The 27095-nt window shown below is 36.3% G+C and overlaps 1 protein-coding gene across 15 annotated transcripts in view; it reads left to right on the top strand.

Annotated features, from left to right (window-relative positions):
• IKZF1 (IKAROS family zinc finger 1) overlaps positions 1-27095 on the top strand; it is a 127913-nt gene that overhangs the window by 33484 nt on the left and 67334 nt on the right. For all 15 annotated transcript variants that reach the window (XM_056804855.1, XM_007500409.3, XM_007500406.3 and 12 more), the window contains exon 3: positions 1192-1311. In XM_056804855.1, the coding sequence (XP_056660833.1) occupies positions 1192-1311 (120 nt within the window). The remainder of the gene's footprint in view (positions 1-1191; positions 1312-27095) is intronic.

Genomic DNA, 27095 nt, shown 5'->3' with positions numbered 1-27095 from the left:
AAAAGTTAACTTACTCATTGTTTCTAATGGCATAGTAGTATTCATGCATAATCATAAACCATAATTTGCATAGCTATTCCTCAATTAATGGACTTCCCCTTGATTTCCAGTTCTTTGCTACCACAAAAATTGCTACTATAAATGTTTTGGAACGTATATGTTCTTCTCCTTTTCCCCTGATCTCCTTGGGAAACAGAGCCAGAAATTGCATTGTTGGGTCTGGGCATAATTCCAAATTGCTCCCCAAAATGGTTGGATCAGTTCACAGTTCCTCCAATAGTGTATTACTCTTCCTATTTCCCCACATCCCCTCCAACATTTGACATTTGCCTTTCTATTATTTTAGCCAATCCAATTCACAAAAGATGGTATCTCAGAATTATTTTGATTTGCATTTATCTAATCAGTAGTGATTTAGAACATTTTTTTCACATACTATTCAAGTTTCTTTCATCCAGTGTATCAAATACCCCTAATTGCTTCATGTCATCAGAAGATTTGATAAATATACCATCTGTATCTTCTCCAAGTCAGTGAAAGAAATACTCACCAGAGCAGGACCAAGAGGAGAGTCCTATGGCCTTCCATTATGACCTCTCTCCTGGCTGATATTGATCCCTCAATTCTTTAGATAGCACATTACCTGAATAACTATCTAGAATACATCTTTGCAGTTTATAAACAGGGATATTATGACACTTTTACAGGTTGTGCTATATACATTCTTCTTTGTTAAATATTATCTACAAATCATAAACTAAGCAATCTTGTTTTTTTTTCTTTTTTTCATTTAGAGATAGTCTGTACTATAAGGATCTATTTGAAAGATAAGTTTTCAAGCAAAGAAACATAGCTGTACAGGAAAGAAATTTGAGGGCATATTAAATGGCACCTTTTTCCACCCTTATTCCACAAATTAAATCAGATTACAAAGTAATTGTAATGAAGTTAGATAGCTTTGTAAAAGCAATGACACTGGTACTTCTACCCAACATAATTTCTCTTTATGGGATGCTTAATTGAGTCTTCTTAAGAATAAGGAAGCAACATCCCATGGCTATGCATAGTGAACTTTACACAGTGTATTTATTCTTCATGGCAAAAGCTCAGGGAGGCTTTGCCATTGGGAATATGCCCACCTTTGAGGCAATGGCCATCCATTCTAAGAGAGACTGCTTTTTATCTTCTCAGGAAAGGAAAGTCCTTCAGGAAGTGATGTACCTGATGATTCAGATGAACCTATGCCTGTGCCAGAAGATCTTTCTACCACTTCAGGAGGACAGCAGAATTCTAAGAATGAAAGAGTTTTGGGTAAGATAGTCTCTTTGCTATACATTCTGTTCTCATGAGTCCTTTTTTAACAAATGATTACAGATTTGAATTTTTAAAAATCTTCGGTTTTTCTACTTCAGAGGGCAATCATTCCTATTCCCAAAACTTTCTCTAAACTAGCCTATATATGCAACCAAAAATCAAAGCTTTATTTATGTTAGATATCAGAATATTAAAAATCAGAACATTTTCCTTGGAGAACACTCAGTGTAAAGGTTGGGGGGTAGGGTAGAAATCATGAGTACAATCTGGGAAGTGACTTATATGTGACAATTTTGATTTTGAAAAATATGATTTATATAAGTAGCACTTTTTTGGACCCTAAATCACAGTGAGAAAATCTTTGCTGCTCATCACTAGCTAATAAAACACTCTTCAGAAGGTGTAAGATTTGAGGTCATAAATCTAAAGAACTAGAGGTCATACAAAGGCAAACTTGAGAAATTTGTGACTCTGGAGTAAGTGATCAAAACTTAATATGAGTTATCACTAACATCGCCTAATAGTAAGAGGTTTGAATATCATACGGAAATAATTTCTTAGGATATTATAACATTTTCTCCTCTGATATGAAATGAACATCTCCAAGAGAATCTGTTTTTCCTTGGTCCATCACTGCTAATGAACCACATGCAAGTGCAAGCAAAAAATCCAACCTGGTTCAGATGATTTTAGGTTGAGGTAAAGCCAAAGTGGTAATAGTGGATCATCTGCCTGTGCAGAAAATCTTATTAGGGTATGATAGAAGATTTTAACATCCCAACTTTGATTATCAGTACAGTATTTTAAAATATATGTCAATTTGTCCAAGAACTTGGGAAAGGAAGGGAGGCAGAAATTCAGGTGGAGGGAAGGGACCTATCACCTAGTTCAAGAGCTCATAGGGATAGATATGCAGTACCAGAGCAAAGTGAGACATGGGTATTCCTTTGGCTCTGAAGATCTCTTGCCAAGTCTTTCCCCCAGTTGTCCTTTTTTCACTTGGAGGGCTTTTTTTTTAGTTTTGATTTTTTAGGGGAGGTGGCAAGTCAAGGACTAGGCAACAGGCAAAAGAAGAAAGAGAGAGAGAGCACAATATTGTAAAGTTAATGTAGGTGTTTTTTTGGGGAATGTGGATCCTGTACTTAAAATCAATTTGTCTAATTCAAATTTATATAAAGCTAGAATTGTCTATATTTTCTTCTGTCCCTTAGAATGAAATAACTAAGCAGCTATGCACCTATTACAAAGCATACATCCTTCCCTTCTGCTACCACACAGAAAGACAAAATTACAGCAAATATTTTCATAACTTAGGAAAAAGTATTGGTTCCATGATTCTAACATTAAAGAAGCATAATGCTGCAGTGGGGAGAATCCTGAATTTGGAGTCAAAGGACTTGAGTTCAAATTGCATCTATGCAGAGTACTTGGGACCTTTAGCAAATCATTTAGACTCTTGGGGACTAAGTTTCCTTGTCTGTCAAAAGTGGGTTTGGACAGATAATCTCTGAGGTTCCTTCTAGTTCAATCTCTGATCATAAGTCATCATAGTAAAGGGATTGCTCAAATTATTCAAGGAAGCTTAGTGGTAGTGGATAGGGAGCTTAAGTAAATAAACATGTGAATCACCTTATCTTCAGTATAACACCTACCTGAGATGTAGGCATCGATAAACAAGCCCATTTAGGTACCTTTTTACATTTTCTCTCATAATATCATAAATTTAATTCTGTAAAGGATTTTATAGGGCAGTGATGGTGAACCTTTTAGAGACTGAATGCCCAAATTGCTACCCCTGTGCTGCATGGGAGCCCGACTCCTTACCCCAGACAGGGGAAGGAGGAAGAACTCCCATTGGACTGTTGGGCAGAGGGGGTGGGTGATGTAAGAAATGAACATGGTTATGGGGTATTGAATGGGTGATGTAAGAAATTAACATGGTTATGGGGTATTGAATCCAGTCCCCTTCATTTGGAGGATGGAAAAACTAAGAACCAGGGAAATAAAGTGATTTGCCTGTGATCACCCAAATTTAAAATATCTGAAGCAGGATTTAGAATTAACTTTTCCTAATTTAAGTTCCTTTAGCTATCCACTAGACCACATGTATGTGTGTGTGTGTCCATATACCTACCAAATATCCATTTGTTGGAGTTTGTTTTAATCATGGAAGTTTGCTGTCACAATTCAAGACTAGCTCATTTTTTCATTGATTTTGAAATTTTAAGGAATGAATTTGTTTACTTTTTAGTGTTATTGAACCAGTGCAACTCAATTATGCCTAATAGTTTCATTCTGCTCAATCATTTAGGAATTCCGGGTTTTCATAAAGATGTTCATCAGGTTTTGAACATTAAAAACTGGATATCCCCTCTTCTCTTTTTTTCCTTTTTATTCAAATAATGGTTGAAGTAACAACAGTGTTGATGAAACCATTATTATGCATATTATCATTGGAGATTGCAGCTCAGTCACCTTTCTCATCCTGTGATTTTTATTCCTATAGACATATCCATATTTGATGTTATGAAGAAAATAATATTTTAAACTCTATTTTCAGAGCAGAAAGGGTCTGGACACATGGAATGGTAGGAGAAAATAAAGTCTGGAGGGCATAGCAAGCAAACCAAAGAAATCATGGATGGCAGATCTATAGAAAGAAACCAAGTATTAATAGGAGGACCTGATAGTTTGAAGTTGAGGAAATTAGTGAAGAAGAGAAGGAAGTGTATAATAAGAATAAGAGAGAAACAGCAGAATAAGGAGTCAATGAAAGAAACTAATTTATAAGAAATAAGATTGGTAAAAACATGCATTTCAAAAAGAAATCTGGTAAACTATGTGCAGAAATCTTTTTGAAATTCCCATGTCCAGCAAAATATTATGATCTATTAAATTTTTCTACATATAATGAAATAATAAATAGAAAACAATTATGGAATCAATGAGATTAATACTAATATCACTCTTGGAATATAGGGTTTAGAATTGAGACTATATTTGAGGTGGAGTTGAGTTGAATTTGATGATCCCACTTTTTCATTTTATAGTGCAAGAAAGTTTTTGGCTGATAAGAGGCATACCCCAAATTTTCTGCCTTCAAATATAAACTTCTTTCCACTCTACTGATCACCTGGATTTGATCCGTAACTTCAGAATTTACTAGCTGGATGAATTTTTAGCAAATCACCAGTTTAATTTTTTTTTAATTGGAGGGGATCTTCAGTGACCAAGTTGTCCAACTCATACCTGAAAGGATCTCCATTATAATGTTATAATGACAACAAATGGTCATCTAGCCTCTGAGGAAGTATGAGTGACATTCACTCTTTCCAAAGGAAGCTCATCCCACTTTGAAGATAGCTGTCTTACACTTGAAGATAACTATTATATTCCTCCACCCCTCAACCTAAGTCCACTTTTCTCATTAGAATGTCAACTTTTTGAGAGTAGGAGTTGTTTTATGTTTGCATTTGTATCTCAAGTGCCCGTTAAGTTTCTGGACACATAGTAGCTATTTTTATCAACGTTTATTAGCTTTTGACTGATTGAAGAAATTTAATTTCTTCAACAGATTCTTATATAGCATTGACTGAAGGCCCTTACTCATCATGGTTCTTCTCTTCTGAAAACTGTTTGTTTTCTCATTATCCTTATTATCGATATCCTTATTAATGGATTAATGATTAATGAGACACAGAACTTTACAGAGCACCCATGATCATATGAGCAATTCACTGCTGACTCATGTTAAACTTGTAGTCCACCAAAACACCCAATTTTCTGACAAATTGCTTTCATTTTATCAAGCCTCTTCTAGGCTATGCTTGTGAAGTCAGTTTTTTAACCCAAAGGTGACTCATAATCTCTTTACATCTTAATTTCCTCATCTATAAAATGAGAGAAATAACACTTATATAATTTCTTGTACCTAGCATTCGAGATTATGATGAGAATAAAATGGATAACGAAGGCAAAAGTACTTTGTAATCTTAAGTGCTATGAAAATATAAGCCATTATTCTTAAAAACAGCAAGAATTTGTCAGATCATAGAAAAATGCTTAAATTCTGTGATTCAGTTTACAAAAGGAAATAGAAAATTAATATTTTAATATCAAAGAGAAAACTACTTCTCACTCTGAAGGAGAGAAAATTGTTAACATAACAACAAAAATGTTAGAGATTCATTTTATATAAACAAAGTTCTGGAATTCCTGTTCTTTCTTTGAAACTTACTAGATAGTGACCATTGGCAAATCATTTAAACTTTGGAGCTTTTATTTCTTCCTCTACGGAATGAGGGAGTAGGCTGCTAAGGTCTCTTCCAGATTTAAATTCTGATTCTGTGATCATATGAACAAAGAACCAAAGACAAAAGAAAAACTAGGAGAATGGAAAACTAAGTTGCTGTAGATGATGACCCAGTGAAAACCCACAGATCTCTCTGATAACTCAATGAGGTCATTTATAAGACCAAAGTAATTTCAAAGAAACTGGTAGTCATTTTTAAACATCTTATGGAAGACTGGGTAAATGTAATAAGATTGAAAGCATGTGAAAGAAATTGGACAAAGTCTTGAATTTTGATAGAAATAAAACAGTAGCATGTTTTTTTTAGAGAAGTTAGGAATATCCCTTAAAATTATATGACAGATTAACCCCGGACAAATATGAGAGAAGTGACCTGTGTCTAACAATCACCAGCAACTTTAAAAACAGAGGGTATGATTTTTTCCTTTGTAGAGGATATGATCAATATAATGCATCTTGATATTAAGAAAGCTAAAGTCACTTCAAAGAAACTGGTAGTCCTTTTTAAAGATCTTATGGAAAATTGGGTAATCATAATAAAATTGAAAGCATGTGAAAAAAATGGACAAAGTCTTGAATTTTGATGGAAATAAACCAGTAACATGTCTATTTCTTAAGAAAGGTTAGGAATATCCCTTAAAATTATATGGCAGATTAACCCAGACAAATATTGGAGCAGAAACCTGTGTCTAACAATCACCACCATCTTTAAAAATAGAGGATATAATATGATCAATATAATGTACCTTTGCATTAAGTTTGCCTTACTTAGATAAATGCACTGAAGTTTGGGAATTAGAATCACTAAAATGGTCCTGATGGTTAGTGTGTGCTCATGAAAGCCGTCAGAGAGGGGATTTAACTGGTGGATAATAGGGATTGGTAAAATGTATGTAGTACTTTGTTCTAATCTGAACTCAACTGAAAAGAGGTTCAGTAGGGAAACCAAGAATGGAGTCCAAGATCCTCTAACTGAAGAAAAATAAAAGACAGAAAAGGTCAAACAAACCATTTATTTACGCCTTGTGGAGAAAGGTAGCCTGGGAGGATGGTTGTTAAAAAGGAGGATTCCTCATTGTCTCCTGTCTTAAACCAAGTCTGCACAAGAAAATAAGGAGGCATATGCCACAGTGTGATGGTTTCACAGCAGAGGCAAAGAGTTACCTAACAAAGAAAGTTAGTTGTTCAAGATTGAGATGACTGCTCAGTAAATACTGGATTGATCTGGGTTTGATTAAATGAAAAATTTGCTATCTGTGACTAAATAATCTTTTCTTAGTATTAAAAAAAAGGTAAATTCTCATTTATCTGACTTAGTTTTGTGTGATACTACCTAAAATCATGAAGATAAAATTGGTAACCCCTTAGGAGGTTCTTTTAGTTCTAAATTGGTTAATCTTTTATCATATTGGTAATATGAACGTAGAATCTGTACCCAGTTTTAATCCTGAGAATTGTTGGGTTGCAAGTGGAAATAGTGATTGAGGTTAGTATTACAAAGGAGCTATTACTTTCTTAAACTCAAAAAGAGTTCATCTAAAAATAAATACATCAGTTCATTGTCCACCTTCAGCAATCTCTGTTTCTTCTTTCTATGAAGTGTTTTGGTTAGAAGACTTCCTTGCTTTCTTTGTCTATCTTTTTTTGGGTCTGGAATTGTTTAAGAACCTGTCCTCTTTAGGATATGGCTTTACTTTTAAAAAAATAGTAATAATAGATGTTAACACTGAACCACAGGCAGGAAGTTGTATGTTAACTTTACATATGGTAACTAAAATTCTTTCTACAACTAAGTATCCCATCTAGGAAGGAATGGAAACAATGATTTTTGTCCATTAGAATGGGAGCTCTTTGAGGGCAGGAGCTGTTCATTTCTGTCTTCCTCTCTACAATGTCTAGTACGTAATGAACAACTAATATTTAGTTATTGAATTGGATTAAAGAAAGAGACCAAGAAACCTGAAAAGTTTTCATGATTGGTTCAAAGGAAGATGTTGAAAGAAAATAAAGAACTAGGAGAGATGACCACATGAATTAGGGAATGAATATTTTTGAAGTGTAAGTTATATGTGAAGATGCTAAAATATTTTAGTGATAGGAGCATAATTAGTATCACAGTGGTAGAGAGGAAAGATAATTTTATTAGTCATATTAAGAATAGTAGATTTAAATGAAAGGTTGAAGGTGAAGTGACAATGAAAAAATAAATAACAATGACCCAGATTTTAGGGGACAAGGATGCAACATTTTCTTATAAGAATACAAAGGGAAATTATTTATTTAAGTAGGATAGTATGGATGGAGGTATAGTGGTGTAGTAAGGGAGGAAAACCCCTGAATTTAGTAGAGTTTGTGGTTCAGCTAAGAAATAGTAATCTTGTGCAATAAGACACTTCACTGTTCTTAGACTGTTTCCTTAGCTATTAATTTGGGGAATTTGAAATGGATTGTTGTAAAGAAAATGCCTTCTCATTTTTAAATTCATATAAAATTAAGTTATCATGGTGAATCAACATGTGTATGCATGCGTGTGTTTTTGTTCTATATGTACGTTATGGGAGGAACCATGACTTACTGGATAAATAGCTAGCCTCTGGACCAGAAGATCTGGTTTCATGTTTTGCCTTTGATGCAGACTGACTCTGAAACCCTGGATAAATTGCTGAACCTCTCTGTACCCTAGAAAATTTTCTGTCACCAAACAGTTGTTCTCCATTGGTAGCTCTATCAAAGAAATTATATAGATGTCTGTGTTATCTATGAATATATATTTGTACTTGTTGTGACACAAGGTGGCCCTTTTACCTCGTCATGTTACTGGTATCAATTACACTGTACTGACTTGGGTAACCTCAGCAAATCCATCTTTTCTCTGCATATCCTGCCCAGTGAAGTGATGTTGTGTTGTGATGAGCATTGCTTTAACTATTGATAAACTACCCCATCCTAGAACTTTGTGGCTGGTGGTCCCATCTTGTCTGCTAACATTCCTGAAGGCTCATGGCTTCTACAGTGGGGAAGACCTGGAAGACCCATGTATTCCCATTCCCATGGCTTTAGATTAAAAATTGATCTGTCAGCAAGTAAGAAAATAGAAGGAAAGATTTCAAGATTTCATTCTGGGGAAATCAGGGAATCGATAGAGTGAACATCCGGGACATTTTGTTTTCTGCTCTGTTCGGTGGAATTTTAAAAAGTCCTTTACTCAGTAGTACTGAAATCTCACAGCAGAATTGAAAGTTGGTAAGAGGCTTTCCCTCGAACTTGGGCCCTTTCTGAAACTGTTGTCTTGCTAGGTTAGCCTGGATGCAGAGCAAATGTCTGTTGTTCACCGTTTTGTGCTCCCCAGTGGAGAGCGTTACAAAAGAAAAGGCGAGGCCCCTGGTTTTTCAGAGTGGAAAGAGAAAGAGCTTTGGCTGCATTGGAGGGAGAAGAGCAGCGTGCTTCAGCTGTGTGGCTTGTGAATACGGATACTGAGCCTGCTTATCTAATCAGCAGTTAGAGGAAGTTGTCTTTATCTCTAAAATACATCTCTTCTGCTCAGATAAACCCAGTTCTAGAGAGGGAGAAAGCATTATCTCTCAGGATCTCAGCAGTGGCTGCAACAGAGCTGAAACCTGTTTCAGTCCCAAGCCATCTCAACCTCTGAGTAGTCAAAAGCTTGGGGGAAAGCTTAAAGACAGTACTTTGCTCAACTTTAATCCCTCTTCAGAGGAAGAGCTGAAAACACTGTGGGGGTACACTGGCTTTACCTCCCTGTATTCATTCTCTGCTCATTTTAGTCGTAGGGCTTTTGTGGAGGGAAAAAGAGAGAGCGCGGCATTTTTTTATTGAATTCCAAAAAACTGTTATTTAACATAAGGTCTGTATATCATTTGGCATTTCCAAAGTACATTCAATTCCTCTCAAAATTGCTTAGTTGAGGTAAGTTTTTTCTTAAAGGTTTCAGTTTAAAGGGAATTAAGATGAAACTCAGACAAGAAGATACACATTTTGACATGACCAGTTGTGTGAATTTGGTTTTCTTAACTCTTTTTCACAAAGAGATGCTGCTTTTTTTTTTTTTTGGTGGGGGAGAGAATTGGGAGGGCGGGGGATAAAAGTGGTGCCCAAAAAAAAGAAAGAAAAAAGGAAAGAGTATCAAAAAATGTTAATACACAGATGGGAGTTGGTGTTTCAGAAGAGGACACAGACAAATGAAGGGTTGTTTGTTTTTTAACTACTACACTATCATGCTAAATTTAATGTACACTTTCAAAAAAATGAAGAACAGAGATACTGAATGACCTACAAAGAACAGGAATGAGATACATAAGATTGATTTCACACAGTGATGCTCTCCTTGGCCAATACCAATTTTTTTTAAAATGTAAAACTTATCAACATCCCTAATGTCAGATAAGACCAGTCTGGGAACACCTAGACAGGGATTTCCAAAGTTTTTATGGTGGTATGAAAGATATAACATTAAGAAATCTCTTCAGAGTCTCGGAGACCCCAAGATGGCTTAGAAAAATCAGGAGACCCATTGACAATAGTGAATCACCAAGCATGGAGACTGCCTTGAGCCCACAGGAAGCACAGCATTAGTTGACTGCTGAGTTTTCTTTTGGTCCTCATTGGGATAAGCCACATTAAAAAATTAAAATATTCTAGGGAATATTTTTTATGGTTTTGAAAAGTCTAATAAGCATTTGTATGGTCTTTTACCTGTCTAATATTTTTCTGGTTTGTGAGTTAAACGAAACCCTTTTCTAATTACTACCATAGGCAAATTACTTAATTCAGGCCTTGGTTTCCTTATAAAACAGAAAGTTTGGATAAATGATCTCTAATGTCCCTTCTAGTTATAAATTTATGATCCAATGATCCTATGATCTTTACCCATTCAAAAGAAAGAGGAAATCTTTCAGCAACAGTTTCTCCACCTTTCAACCAAGTGTAAAACGTATTATTCTAAAAGTAGTTGTCTACTGGTCAGGGACTATCTTTAGACTTCATTTTTAATAATCAGATTTAGAAAATAAAGTCAAAAGGAATGAAGCAACTTGGCCAAGGTCATACAAATAAGCCTTGCCATTCATTTTATCTCCTCTTAAAAATTCAAATTTTGTTCTTGTCAACTATAATACTTGAGGTAAACTATATTTTAGAGGCATATAATTTATGGGTTTTCTTAAGTATGACAGTATTCTATAAATATGGATTCTTTAAGTATCTATAATCTTCTAAGAACTGGATTAATAATAAAAATTATCATGAACCCTTCATGCAAACTTTTGTTCCCCCAATCCCCCTAAAACTGATTTTTTTTCCTTTTCTTACATTTCCAACTTTACCTTCCATCTTCATTTTGTTTACACAGAGGTTCATATTTAGGACATTATTACTGAAATATTACCTATTTTTATGCTTAGAAATTTACTCTTTGTTCAGTCTTGCCATTTACAGCTTATCTTAAATACAAATCTTTAAGAAAAAAAAGTATCAGGAAATCATATTTTGAGTTTGTAATTTTAGCTCTCTTCATTTTTTCTCCTCCATTTTATCGAAGTGGGAATCATAGCCAGTTCTGCATATCAAAAAGCCAAGGGATGATCCGTTAACTTTCCTTCTTAATTGAGGGTTGTGTTTCAGAAAGAAATGAAAAACACACACACACACACACACACACACACACACACACACACAAAATCAATACACCCCAAAGGCTTTTGAAATGTGGTTTCCAGTTACCACCTGTCCTCCTCTCTGCTCAGGACCTTTTCTGGTTTGAGAAGTATAATTATAACCCAGAAGACACACACACACACACACACACACACACACAGAGCACTTCCCATTTTCTTTTATGCAAAGTAGAAAGTTTTAAGCTGATGGGAGATTAGGATGATTAGCCTATAAAGTTTCCTTCAAACTAGCTCCATACAAAAATGTTTTGCCCTCTAAGGAAGCAGACTTTCAGGAAGTTATATTTGGTCCACAGTGTTCAATAACTGAGTGGTGAGTGGTTGAGTCTGGACTACTGTCATGTAGGAGATAAGCCTAATTTTGTTCAAGGTTTTAACAGGAACTGAATTTCACAAATGACCACAGAATATCTGCACAAATTTTTAAACCTCTTTGCCAGTTAGGATTTGTGGGATAACAGAAATTTATCACTAACTCCAAAGGTGTGCTTCAATGCATCTTGAAGGTCCTGACAGCTGCATTGCAAATTGAAAAGGGAAGATTCTGTGGGCAGCTTTTATGTAGGGGGGGGGATTCATTCTTTCCTTCCTCCCTTCTCCCCCCGTTTCCATCCCAGCTTCCTCCCTCCCTTACAGGAGAATGGTCTTGTGGCAAAAACTACAGAACTGGTCCAGATAATCTTTGCTCTAAAATGTCACAAACTTGGGATCTTTTACATCAACTGGAATCTTCATTCGGATGGATTGAGTTTAACTGGATTAGCTCTTTTATCTTCCTTTGCTCTTGCTATATTATTGCTTTGGGGTTTCAACAGAAATAGGATTTTTTGCTTTATTTTGAAGTCTTTCCAGTGATTTGATTTCAAAGACTGTTTAAGTACGGTCAGAACAATGCCTGGCTGTTATGACAACTGTATATCACTAGACTGCATATGATTTCAACAACATACCTCTGTCCCTGCAATGTCTCCAAGAAGACAGAGTGAGTGGTAAAGCACCTTTTCAAATGATCATTCCCCTCATCATTGTGGACTGAAAGTTATTTCCTCTTGATGACTGTTTCACTGGGCTTTGTGAAATGAATTTGGACTAAGTACCCCCCAAAGGGCAGTTGTTTATATCAAGAAATTCACAGTTTGGGTTACCAATAAGTAAAGTGGTTTTCTTATGATTTTTAAACTAGAAAGACCATCATTGGAATGGAAAGAGAAAAAAAGCTAATTTTTAATGGCTGCAGGTGTTCTTCCCATCTCATTTCTCCCCTACATTCTCTCCCTCATCCTATTTTGGTAGGATTGAAACCGAGGCAGAAAATGAGCAGTACCCTACCCCCAACTGAATACAGGGAAATATTACAGAGTTCAGCTGGAGAGATCTTTCAGAGTCTGGGATGGGGTGTGTCTTTCCAAGGCACACTGCCAAGGGAGTACTTCCCCCATGGGGGTACGTGGCTGCAGGCTACCGATTTCCAGTGAAATCACCAGGGAGAATGCTTCCAGTGAAGCACTGAACATCTTGGTTCCTTCCCCAGGAGGCTTTGTGTGATACGTGGAAGGCTTCCAAGATAAAGAACTTGCTTCTTTTTTTCCCCCTTTACAAAGTGGATTAAGTAATTTTCCCATCTATTTCAGAATAGGAGGAATTTTATTCTTTTAAGTAAGATCCTCTCCAGTGAGATAAATACTATTGTCAACTTGGAGGCAGCTATATTTATTTTTATGCTTATGATTAGTAGAATGAGGTAGACTTTTGGCTCCTTTTGCTTGTATAGTCTATGCTGGATTGCTGAGCAGAGTGGCAGCAATACAAATAGGGAAATGACATGGTTGCCTGGTGCGTATGCCCCCAATATAATCTAGGACAAGGGGAGTAGAATTGATGAAATGTAGGAGGTACTTCCTGGTTCAGGAACATATTTATTTGGTCTTCTTCACCATGACAACAAGTAAACCTCCGTAGCATTGGTATTCTGGTGAAAATGTTGCGTGGCTTTAAGAGATATGGCTTTTTTTTTTTTGGTAAACCCAAGAGCTATACATATATATATATATATATATATATATATATATATAACTATCATCATCACCATCATGACAATGACTATTATGACAAACATTAGAAGATAATGAAGCAAAAATATAATTCTGTGTCATAGGTAATGTCATATGCAAGTAAATCCACATTTTTGCAGTAGGATTAATATCATTCTTATGATGTTCTAGAACTGCTTTTTATACCTAAATTTGTCATTGCTGGGTTTTCAGGATATCATCAAGCACATTTAAAAAAATCTTAATAATAATTTTTCATCTATCTTGGAAGAATTTTCCCCTAAAGCAAAGTTTCCTAGCCTGGGAGCCATGAACTTTAAAGCAAAAATACTGTATGTTTGTAACTGCATTTCAATAGAATTGTTTTCCTTTGTAATCCTATGTGTGTGAAGTTATGAATTTAAAAACATTATTCTGAAAAGTGGTCCACAGACTTCACAAAGAGCTATAGAAGTCCCCAGCATAAAAAGGTTTAAGAGCCTCTACTCTAAAAGCTTAAAACTGAAATCAACTTCCTACTCTTTGTGTGTGTGTCTGCCTCCATAGCTTTCTCCATCTCTAGCTTTCTCTCTATGTGAATCTCTTTTTCTCTCTGTCTCTCTCTCTCTGTCTCTGTCTCTCTCTGTCTCTCTGTCTCTGTCTGTCTCTCTCTCTCTCTCTCTCTCTCTCTCACACACACACACACACACACACACACACACACACACACACACACACACAATTCTTGACCACCAAATGATCTGTTCTAATCAGGCATCCTGGGACGTAGACCTGTTTTTGCAGATAACATGCTGGGAGTCCTTGTTTCAGTCTCTGTTCTCTTATGCTTCTCGTTTAAAATGTAGCCTCTTCAGCACCTTGCAATAAGGTGAGCAAAGCACTTCTTTTAGAGGTTCTTAGAAAAGTATATCCAAGATATTCTAGCAAGCATTCTTTTGAATGCATAGGACAATTGGACTTGTGGAAGAAATCTTGAAAACTGGACAGCTCTCTAAAAAGCTCAGCTCATTTAACTTCACAGCAACTCTTTCTCAAAGGCAGCGACAAAGAAGTGGGTGAACCTGTTTTAAGCTTTTTTTTGTCTTTAATTTTGACTAGATCTCAATCCTGCCATAGGCTTTATTTTAAATTGCTATGATGCCATATATTTTAAACTAGTATTCCTAAAGGTATTGGTTCACATCAAAGTTAATAACAAGTCTTAAATATTGAAGCTAAATTCATTCTCAAAAATGTTTGTAGCCTCATTTCTCACAATAATTGAGTAAATATCTTGTACCTATAGAAAAATATGAATTTTTCCTTTCATTTAATCATTGGATCATAAGGTATACTGATAGAAGACTTTAAAGATGAACCAGTCTAATACTGTCCTTTTACAAATTAGAAAACTGGAGTTCATAAAAGTAAAAGGAATTCACAAGGTAACAGAGAATAAATAGCAGAATCCAGATCCTAGCTCAGGGCCCCTAACTCCCAATTCAGTCCTTTTTTAGTCTAGTACATTATTGCCATTTATTTTGTAACAGGTGAGATATTGGCAAAAAATTTTCCTGGGCTAAGAGGTCACTTTTTTAACTAGTTCTCAAGAAACAGAAAAATCAACCCCCGGTATGTAAAGCCCTTTAAATTCCAGGGAAATTCCACTAATCTAGGGAAACAGAGGTAGCATTTAGAGCAAAGATAAAAAGATGGTCCTCGTCAAAGCTAAGGAACAGTTTTGCAGAAATGGTTGTGGAGAACCTTTTAATAACTTCCTAAAAGATGCTGCAGAAACCAATGAAGCAATGAAGTTGCTGTGGTGGAGGAGAGTAACTTTAAAAAAAAGGGGAAAAGAAAACTAAATGCAGCCTTTGTGAAGTCTGAGAAAAACATGGCATTTCAATACCACCACCAATGTACTGATGACCTATGTATGGCATAAACCATGGCATTTGATAGAGCGTAGTTAGGGTAAAAACCCAGACCCCAACCTTCCTGTGTGAGGCCTGGAACTTGCTAAATGATATTCTTCCTGCCTTTTTGGAGACAAGAGCGTGCTTATGTGGCTGCTGAACTTCCTGAGCACACCATGATCCACATATTTTGCAATGTGGCTTTGGTTTGAGTATATTTTTTACTTTGGTCTTGGATATACATCAAGATATAGTTACTTTAGTTCAGTAGCAAGCCACTCGTGCCTTTTCATGAACTGAAATACTGGGACAAGACACAAAGGAAAGATTGCCACAGCACTCAGCCGGACCACAGTAAGATAAGAAATTAAAGGCACAGTACAGTTGTTTGAGAGATAAAAGGAAAATGTCTAAGTTCATTATTTTTGTCTCACTTCTCAGGGATTATGAATAGAAATGGAATTAAAAGCTTCAGAATCTAGATAGGTTCAAGAAAGAGGAGATTCTATTGGAATATTTCAGTACTTCTAGGATCTATTACCTCAAATATGTGTGTGCAGATTGCTCCCCCCCCCTTAGTAAATAGTGTTGAGCTTCTGGAACAACAGCAACAAAAATTATCACTGGATGGGCAGCTCCCTGGGGCTGAGCCTTTTTAGACATGGTTGGGTTGGACCTCAGATGACAAATGTAGCTTTTGTGAAGTCTGAGAAAAACATGGCATTTAATTAAAGAACTTTAGAAGTAATTGCACAGCTAGAAAAATTATATTCAAGTGAGAAGTCATCATTTCAAGGTGTGAAGATCTATTCCAGCTTATTAGATTGCGTGGAAAGAGGAAAAGAGGTAAAGAAAATTGTTGATGATCTAAGGAAGGTTATCCCATTTTCAGATATTCACCTCGGAGGAACACCTTAATTCCCTAGTGATGCCATTGAACCAAATAGTCCTGTGGTTACTCTTTGGGAATTACCCTCAGAACCAGGGAAACATTCTTTGAGTGTATGTGAGAGCTCCTTCAAAGGCAAATTTGATTCTTGGGAATAGCCAAAAGTCACTTAGAGCTGAGTCTAGTAATTTGATCAAGGTGGGGACAAATCATTTTGAGTCATGACTCTCAAATAAGGAGTCTGTTTTTTTTTCCCCCCAGTGGCTCTTAAAGCTAACTCTAAGGAGAGACACAAAAGAGTTCAGAATGGTTTTCAGCCATGTTGGCATCACTGGAATAAGGGTATCAACTCCCAAAGTGACTGCTCTGTAGAACAGCAGTCATTTGAAATGGATCAATTCTGGCATATTTGTTAATGAGAGATATTTATATTTTACACAATTTTGTTTTATTTTCTAGTTTTCCTTATGACAAATTGATTAGGTAAGTAGGGCTCCTACCGTTGTCCTCATTTTATAGGGAAGAAAACTGAGGCTCAGAAAAGTTTTGACTTGGCAATGGTGACACCACTAGTAACTGTCAAATCCAGGTTTCAAAAGATTTTCTGACTTTAAGTCCAATGAATGATCTTTCCATGACTCCACACTGCCCTCTATTTCACCGTGCTATAGTAACATTGCATCCAGCACTTTCAGAATCTCTTCTGAAGTCATGTAAAAAGTCAGAGAATAGGTTCTTGGTCTTCTAATTCTACACTTTGAAGGACTTGCTCCTTGGCTTCAATTTCTTGCCCTATACCTCTCACCCCCAGAATCTCTTGTAATCTTTTTTTTTTTGGTGAGCCAAATCATTATGTGTTTTTAAAGACCAGAAGTAAATATTTCCGTAAAATACAAAAAACTTTATTATCATCCAGCTCTTATTAAAACTTCAGTCTGTACAAGACACAGAGCATGGCTTTGGGAATACAAAGATAAAAATGGAGAATAATAAAAGTGATAGCTAACATTTATAAGGTGTACAGAGTGCTTTCTTATTCAATCCTCACAACAGCCTTGTGAAAGTGATGCTCTTAACATTCCCAGCTTACTGATCAGGAAAGATGACTTGCCCAGGGTCACACAGTTAGTAAAAGTCTAAGGCAGAATTCCTACTCAGATTTTCCTAATCCCAAGGCCAGTATCTAACATACCATGGAATTTCCTCATCTTGTACACAGAGTAGTTAATGAAAAGTATACATATGAAGCAGAACAAAGTAGTTTGAGGGGGGAAGTGCTAATGATTAGGGTTAATCATGAAAAGCTCTATGTAGGAGGGGAGGGCATTGGAAATGACTTTGGGTATGAGTGGGCACCTCAACTCTGCCTGGAAGCTAGGGGGTGAGTACTGTGCGGATGGTGGTTTAGAAAGGGAAGAGACTGGTCCAGGTGGGAAATAAGTCATACCAAAACTAGACTGTTTTAGTGGAGAGAAAGAGACAGATGTGAGAGCTAATATGGAAGGAGGACAGACATGACATTAGATTGGGTATGGAGGGATGATGGAGGGGGAAGAGTTCATTAAAATTCCAGTTGTTAGTTGTGATCATTTTATATCAGTGGCAGCTAAGTGTTACGGTGGTTCTGAAACTCAGGAAGAACTGAATTCAAATTTGATCTCAGTACTTACTGGCTGTATGATCCTGGACAAGTCATTTAATCTCTGCCTCAATTTCCTCATTTGTAAAGTAGGAATAAGAACATCTACTTCCCAGGATTGTTGTGAGGATCAGCTGAGATAATACTTCTAAAGTGTTTAACACAGTGTCTGGCACATAGTAGGCATTATCTAAATGCTAGGTATTATTATTAATTACATTCCATAGTGACTATTGGAAAAGTAAAAACACTTTATAATGTTCTCAGCAAAGAGAAATGAAACAAAATCCTGTCATGTGGGATATATTACATTTTTTTCACTGTATATTTATTCCTTTTTAGTAAGTTGATTCTGATTTCTTCATAATAATGAGGATATGAGAAATGGAATCAATGTAATTTGGGCCTTGATGGACTTAGGGAAGAACAAAATAAATTCAATATTGTTTAGCAACAAAATTTTAGGGGAAAAAATATACAAGTTGAGTTAAGGCTTTGGAGAAAGAATTTTAAAAAACCCTCTCCTGACTTAGCAGGGCAGTAGAATGCTAAGGGCTAGGCAATGGGGGTTAAGTGACTTGCCCAGAAAGTGTCCGAGGACAGATTTGAACACTTCCTGCCTCTAGGCTTGGCTCTCAATCCACTGACCTACCTAACTGCCCCCAATAAAGAATTTTTAAACAAATTTGATAATTTGTAACCAGATGTACCTATCAGAGCCAGGAGGCCAGAATGGAGTCCAAGTTGGTAATCTCTTCTATACATGGGAAAATGAAGGATCTTGAGTTAGAGGATTTAGGTTCAGATCCTAGTTTTGCTCCTTACTGTTTTTGTCCTCACACAAAAGATACCACCTCTTTTCAGCCTCCTTCTTATTACTAAAATGAAAAAAAAAGATCATTTTCAAAATAGTTTTAGACTAGATAATCTCTAGAAGGTCTTTTCCAGCTCTGTGATCAACCTCAACCAGGGGTCCACAGGAATTCCCCTTTCTTCCCAGCTGCTGCATGTTGGGAATTTCCTTTCTCTTCCCTTCTTGTCTTCCTCAACACTGGAGAACCATATGTGCCCTAAGGCTGCCCACTCCCAACTGCTTCCTTCTTTTCACATTATTCTGATTCCTCTTCAGGGCTATGGAAGGGCAAGAGAAGAAGAAAAAAGCAAAATCTTGGAACCACTTCTTTCTCTTCCTCCTCCTCCTACCTCCTTGGTTTTGCAGGCTACCCTAGCTACTGTGATGAAACACCCTCAAGACTCTGGGTAAATTTCCTAAACATAGATGCCTCTTACTTCAGCCTTTTGTGACACGAAAGAATCAGTATTATCTCCCTTGCCTTTTCCTGCTGGTTCTGTGGGAGAAAAAGAAGGACGTTAGGGTGTGGGGGAGGTGAAGGTGGAGGCACATCATAAAAGAGCCCTCTTTTAAGAGTCCTGCTTTTTAGCTCCCAGTAAATCCTTAAAAGAATCTGAGAAAACTGTGAGCCTGTTTTAGGGGTACAATGAGGGGTGGTTGCCATAAATTTGAGTTCTGTTCTGAGAAGATCCAAGGAAGAGTTGGAGGCATGTCTCCATCATCTGATGCACCCCCTACTCTCAGGCCATGAAAACCATCCCCTGTGAGTAGCCTGGAGGAGTCCCTGCTCCCACTACTAGTTTGAAGTGGAATATGGAGAGAGGAAGTACTCAACTCAGCTGCCAGGTCAGCGACAATCTGGCCTCCCCAAGGTGGAACTTGGAGATTTCCCAAAGAAACATTATTATATATTGTCCTGTGTACTATAGGACTCTTAGGATGGGACTTTGCTTTAAGAACTTTAAGCAAAAATCAAATCCATGATTTCACTGGTGAAGTGCATTCCCAATAGATGTCAACAACAGCTCTGAAGCTTTATCAACTTGGACAGTTGTCTGAAGCACCAATAAGTAACTTTGTGTAGTACATGTCAGAGGTGGGACACAATCTCAGGTTTTACTCAAAGTCTGGTTTTCCATATTCTCTCTTAGGTATATCATATATTAGAAGCAAAATTGTTTTCTTATTTGTTTCAGTCATGTCCAACTCTTTGTGACCCCATTTGAGATTTTCTTGGCAGAGATACTAGAGTGGTTTGCCATTTCCCTCTCCAGCTCATTTTACAGATGAGGAAACTAAGGCAAACAGTGTTAAGAGATTTTAACCAAGAGCACAGAGTAGTGAGTAAGTTACAGATTTGAACTCAGGTCTTCTTGACACCAGCCCAGCACTCTTATCTATATGCCACCACACTGCACCAAAATAAACTTTGGAGGAGCATAATCACCCCAGGAAATATGTCATTACAAGAAAATGAGTTTCAGTTTCCAAAAAAGTCAGTTTACAAACAAATTTCTAACGTCCCCAGTGCTTTCAGACCCGACCATCTCCTTCCCAACCCTGAAAGTTTACACATCTATTGTCCAAAGGCAAGTTTCTCCATATTCTGTTCAGTTAATCCACAAATTTTTTTTGGCCACTTACCATATTTAAGGCCCTGGACTAGGCACTATAGAGAGGGCAAAGAACTACCTTAATCTTAAGAGAAGGACCTATGCATGCAGATTTGCATTAGACACTATAGATCTCCAGCTGCTTGTTGGGCTTCTTTATCTGAATGTCCTAATGGTACCTCAAACTCAGTAGATCCAGAACTCACTTCATATGATCATAGATTTAGAGCTCTAAAGAGCCAGTGAGCTCCCCCCCCCCCAAAAAAAAAAAACTGAGTCATAGAGAGATTCCCAGTCACACAACTAGTAAGGATGGGATTTGAACCTAGGTCTCATTGGCTCCAAGCCCTGCTAAAACTCTTCTTCTCTATTGCTGCCCACTCATCCTCCCCTGTAAAGCAAACTTTCTTCGAACTTCCCTATTTCTATTGCTGGCAACAGCATCCTCCCAGTCACCCAGCTTTGAAACCTCAGCATCATCTTTGGTCCTTTCTTTTCATCCTTTTCATCCTGCCACTTGCCAGCCCTCAGCTTTCTCCACCACAATGTCTCTCATACACAGTCTTTTCTCTCTATTCCAGTGATAGCACTCAGGTTCAGAGAGTTAATACCTTTAATCAATGGCCCAACTGCTTTCTCAGTCTCTGGACTCTCCCTTCTTCACATAGCTGCCACAATAATCTTTGTAATGCATAAGTCCTGCCTTATCACTATTCTGCACTGAAATGCTGGTCTGTTACGTCGGGCACAGGGGACAAAGTCTCAGCCACACACGAGGACTCCATTGCTCCCAGATGTGTCCGGGACCATATTTGCGTTAAATAAATAGACTATTTTTCAAAATAAATAAAAACACAATCAAACAGATTATATTACATTTTTAAACTAAGTCAATATGCAGCCCAAAGGGATCCTTATGTGTGGACTGGTGGCCCCCATTTCTATTTGAGTTGATATTTTTTACAGGATTTTACAGAATAAAATGCCCATTACTTAAAATGGCATTTAGGGCACTGTACCTCCAGAATCTGCAATCATCAACTAAATGGTGCTTTTGTACATGGCAAATTAGAACTTTAAAGATCTGGGATTCTGGGTGTGGATCTTCCCTTCACTGACTCAGATCAGTACCAATGCAAAGCAGAATTCCTCTATTCCTTAGTAGAAGAGACTCGATGATACACTAACAACGTGGTTTGTTTTGTCATGATACACTAACTAAGAATCTAGTTGGTTTTTTCCTTACTTTTTTACAATTTTACAATTTTTACTGAATTGTCTGGTGTCCATAGAGACCAGTATTGACTTGAACACAGAGTAAGTATTTTATTAACTAGGCATCTAAGTAGGCCAAAGGGTAGAGCTGGAATTGGGAAGCCCTGAATTCATATCTAGCCTCAGGAACATTATTTCTATGATCCTGAGAAAGTCACTTAATCTCTCTGCCTCAGTTTCCTCATTGGATAAAAATGAAATAATATTTGTAAAGTACTTTTTACACTTTTAAGTGCTATACAAATGCTAGCTATTCTTATCATTACTATTTATTTCTTTTTACCTCATAAATACTGACATTTCTGATTCATGAATCACTCATTTAGGTATACTAGTGGATAGAATGCTGAACATGGATGCAGGAAGTCTTGAGTCCAAATATTGCCTCAGATACTTACTGAGCAGCTGTGTGATCCTGAATAAGTCACAACTCCCTCACCTTGAGTTTCTCTATATGTAAAAAGGGGATAATAATAGTATGTATGTCAGGGTTGTTATAAGAATCAAATGAATTGAGATATAAAGTGCTTTACAAACTTTAAAATACTCCATAAATATAACCTAGTATTATTATTATTTGATTCTAAGATATCAACTTTAGAGGCATAAAAGTATTTATGAAATTCTAAATATTTTAATTAAAATGTTGATTTAACTAAAGTGTAAAAATGTATAAATATGTAAAAATTATAAAATTGTGGTGAAAATTGATACAAGAAGTCATCTTATGACCCAAGGCCCCTTTTGAGTCTTAGCAACTGTTTTAACAAGAAATAATTATGTACTGTATCTGCAAGGGAAGAAAGAAAAAATGCCATGTAATAACAAGAGAAAACACTTGCTAAGCACCTGTTCTGTGCTAAGTGCCACAGATATAAAGGCAAAAAATTAAAGCCCCAGCATCTAAGGAAAGTATATTTACTTGATACGTAGGGTTTAAGAAGAGACTATCTCATAGCATCTTATTCTGCAATCTCTAAGTGACACCAGTCCTTTCACTTGCTGTATCTGTATAATCTTAGGAGTTGAAATGTGGCTCTCCCAACCATAACTCATATTCGTCTCAACAAACTCATATTAATATCTACAGTGTTTAATTCACTATGTAATAAACTGGGAAAATATGAAGATTAATTAAGCCCAGTTCTTGTCTTCATGGATTTCACCATCTAGTATAATAGATAAAATATTCACAAATAGCTACCATATAAAAGAGAACATAATAAGCCACCAGATCACAACATTTTAAACTGCAATGAACTTTATTTTATAGATGAGGAAATGGAGGTCTAGAAAGGGGAACTTCATGCCCACGGTCACACAACCAGAAAGTAGAAGAGCTACAAGCTACCTTATGACCTCGGGCAAGTCATTTAACAATCTTGAGCCTTAGGCTCTGCATGTGTTAAATCCAAGGGCTATGCTAGATGACTTTTAAGGTCCTTTCGAGTTCCGAATATATGAAATCACATCCAGATGGTTTATAAAGTATCACTGTAATCCACTGTAGAGATAAAATGAATCCCATGTTACTGCAGGAGCAAGGTAGGAAGGTTAGAAAGTGTATCTTTACAAATGATCGATACTTAGATTTTTTTTATTAATACAATTTATTTCCAAGTATCTCAGTCCCTCCTTCCCCAGACTGCATCCTAGAAGACATCATCCAGTAAGCAGACATGTGTCTATAGATTATATCTTTCATGTTTCCATTTTTCAAATCATTCTCTGGAGGTGACATTCCCAAGTCATTCTTCAAGTATGAAATCTATAGCTGTATGTAGTTCTCTTGGTTCTACCCATTTTGCTTTTCATTATCCCATGTACTTCTTTCCAAGTTTTAAAAAAAGTTAGCCTGCTCATCATTTTTTATGGTGCACTAATATTCCACCACAATCATATACTACAATGGATTTAGCCATTCCCCAATACCCAAGTGATGGGCATCCCCTCAATTTCCAGTTTTTTGCACTACAGAGAGCTGCTATAAAAATTTGGGGATATTTAGATTATTTTCCTTTTTTTAAACTCCTTGGGAAGCTCTATGGCTGGCTCTAAGGGTATCCAGTTATTGACTCTCTGCGTGTAATTCCAGTTCTCAGTTCCACAAACAGTGTATTACTGTCCCCATTTTTCCACATCCTCTCTAACATGTGTCATTTTGCCCTTTTCTTATGTAGCCAATCTGATGGGTGTGAGATGATCAAATGATAGATACTTTTTAAGACACCTTCCATATTTCCTTCTTATATGGATAATAGTTGCACAGTTTTTCAGAAGACAGAATTCTCACACTCTTTAATAATGTCAGGAAGTAGATATCTCAGATTTTTCAGGGACTCTGTAGAAAACTTGTGACTCAGAGAAAAAGGAAAAACAAAAACAATCTTGCAATGTAGTAATCTGAGGAAATTCCCATTAAACGCAAAGGAAAGGAACAATGGTTGTATTATTGCCTTATAGCAGACAGATATAACGTAAAGGTTTGAGTGGTGTAGGGGAAATAATACTAACAAGGAGTTGGGAGCCTGGAATATCTGCTTCATCTTTGCTCTATAATTATGGACAAGTCACTTCATCCCTCACATTGGCTTTCTTCTCTTTTAAATGGGGGTAATAACACCTTCACTTTTCACCTCACTGGGTAACTCTGAAGAAAACACAACACAAATGTAATTATTAATATTCATTACTATATATTATATTATGTAGAACTGTATGGAATAATGAACAGTGAAATGAGTAGAACTAAGAGAACATATATATGTATAATATATATAACTATCAATAAATTTGATTCATCTTTTGATGTAAAAATACTTTTAGGGAAGAAGGAGAGATGGAGGGAGATTTCTCCTTTTTATGATGCTAAGATTTAAAGAACATACTAATGTCTTTGGAAACTGCAGAATTTCTAGCACAATGCATTGATTGAACACATGAGCTACTTAATGTTTATTGAATATATTGATGGATAGATGAATGAGTAAATGAATGAATGAATAAAAGACTGCATGACCATTTAAAAATATTTTCCTTGTATCCCTTGTTTTCAAAGTCTCGCACAGATTTGGAGGTAAACCTTGATGCCACTTAGTAATGAGTATTATAACACAAAACATTCAATATTATTAATCAGACAAAATTCAATTAAATTCAGTTAATGTTTTCTTACTTGCTTACTATGGAAGAGACTAGACTTAAGTGCTGGTCATTACAAGGTAGAGAATTAAACAATGCCTGGCCTCAAGAAGCTTATATTCTAATGGAAGGGATAGACTAATTACAAACCAAAAACCTATTAAATATTTCTTTTTAAATTTCTTACTATTTGGTAAGAAGGATTATTGTACTTGAAAATATTTACATAAACACACATAATCACGTTACATATTAAATGTAAAGCCTCTGTGAAAAAAATATTATTCATTTATGACAGCCTAAACACAAATCCAGATTTTCTTTGGAGGCTAAAACAAAAACAAAAGCAATTCTTTTTTAAACCCTTTCCTTCTTTGCCATTTTATCACCTCCACTTGATTTTCATGGGGCAGATATGAATTCCTAGCTCCTGCCAGTTCTTGGCACCCAGTTTTGATCTGTGAGGTTGGTGGCCCCTAGAGGGAAGAAGGTTCAACACCCACTAGTTCCTTGTGGCTAGCCTAGTGATACTGGCTTTGAAATAGAAGGAACAAATTGTAGGTGCTGGGGTAGCATAATGGAGCAGACCCACACAGGAGTCCTGCAGACCAGAAGATAAATCGAGTTTTGATAACATGTTACATAAATAGGTTCTAGCAATGACCATACATCACTGCACAGATAACTAACACCGCCTAATTCTTAACTGGCAGAAGTTCGTTATGGAGTAAAAATAATTACCCTGCCTGCTTTCTCACCATTGTGGAGGCTTTCACTGCCTGACATTTGCATCTGTTGCTCAGAAATGGAGATCTCTTGTGCTCTGTGATGTTATTCTGTACCACCGTGTTTAGGGGGAGAAATGATGGCAGTAGGAAGAGCTGTATCGTTTTAAGAATCAGTTTTGGTGAGTTGCCAGAGTAGCTTCATCCCAGGGTTGGGAACTCTGTCAAAGAAGCTTAAGGTGTTAGGAGAGGAATGTGAGAGAACGTTACTTACATAGTAAGGTTGTACTTATTCAACATGGACTCAAAAAGTCTTGATTGTACTTTCTAACACCTATACTATTGTAGGTGCTATTTAGCACAGACTGTTTAGTTCTAATTTTTATTCTAAAAATGGATTTCTGGATACGTTGTCATGAGGGATAACATAATGGAAACCTATGAAATTATAGAAACTTTTTTGTGCTTTGTTAAAACATATGACTTCTACATTGGCTCACCAATGAACCATGTATGATACTCACTTTATATATAAAAAAGGTTTGGATACCACAATGCTTTCCATGGAGCCTTTTGGAGTAAATTTATTTTTGGTCAATTATGGTATTTGAGATGTCTAATCCAAAAGTTTGTTAATTGATTCTTAATCATATATATGTTATAAATCTTGATAAAAGTGATTTCACATCTCTAACCCTTAAGTCTGAAACATTTCACTTTATCAGTTCCAAGAAGGGGCACTGAATTCACCCATTTCCTGTTTTTATGCTAAATTGCTATACATTTCCTCCATGTCTTCTTTTCCTGGAAACTGGACCCTTGGAGCAGGTCTACATGAAAAGCATTTCTCCCTACATTTTCTGTAATCTGCATTAAAGTTTATAATTCTTATCCATGATTGCATCTCTCCCCTGCAAAATTTGATGGTGTTCTTGACATTTCATGGTAAGAATGATATAGCTTGCAAGCTCCCTGAAATATGGAAGAAATTCCTATCAATGCTAATGGAAATCATCATTCTTAAACAGTCTCATCATTTCCCTGCCATCATTATGGTAACATGACACAATTTTCCAGCTAATTGAAACTTGGAATAGTAGAGAGTTAGACTCGGACTCAGCAAACTCTGGATTCAAGTCTTGCCACTAATATGTATTAACTATTTAGAACCCTGGACAAGTTACTTAGCTTCTCAGTGCTCCAGGTAGCCCTCTAAGAATAAACTGTAGAATCATTGCTGTCTCAGTAAATGCAATTTCCTCTCTGAAAACTCTTCAATGAAGGAATTGTAGGTGTACACCAAAAAACTAAAACTTTCTGCTTTAAAATCTCAAATTTATTTTTTTACATTAAAATAGTGTTCTTAATGATGAAGAGCATGTTATTTATAATTTTTATTATCACTTCTTTCTTTCGGAGGTAGACATTCACAGCTGTTCTTCAAACAGTATTTCTGTTGCTCTATATAGTGTTCTCTTGGCTTTGCTCATTTCACGCTTTATAATTTCCTGTAGTTTTTTTCATGATTTTTAAAAAAATTAACCTGGTAAGTAGAAATATGCATGATATAGTGTATATATGCAAATAGATTGGAGGAGTCAAACAATTTCTTCTCTAGTCCAAGGAGGGGAGAGAGGGAATTTCATGAGAAAGTTAATGTAACAAACAAACAAACAGATTTAAAATGAGAAGAGGAAA

The sequence above is a fragment of the Monodelphis domestica genome, chromosome 7 (assembly GCF_027887165.1).
Source record: "Monodelphis domestica isolate mMonDom1 chromosome 7, mMonDom1.pri, whole genome shotgun sequence".
NCBI lineage: Eukaryota > Metazoa > Chordata > Mammalia > Didelphimorphia > Didelphidae > Monodelphis > Monodelphis domestica.
Note: the sequence above shows the minus strand (reverse complement) of the source record. Positions and strands in the feature narration are given on the sequence as shown.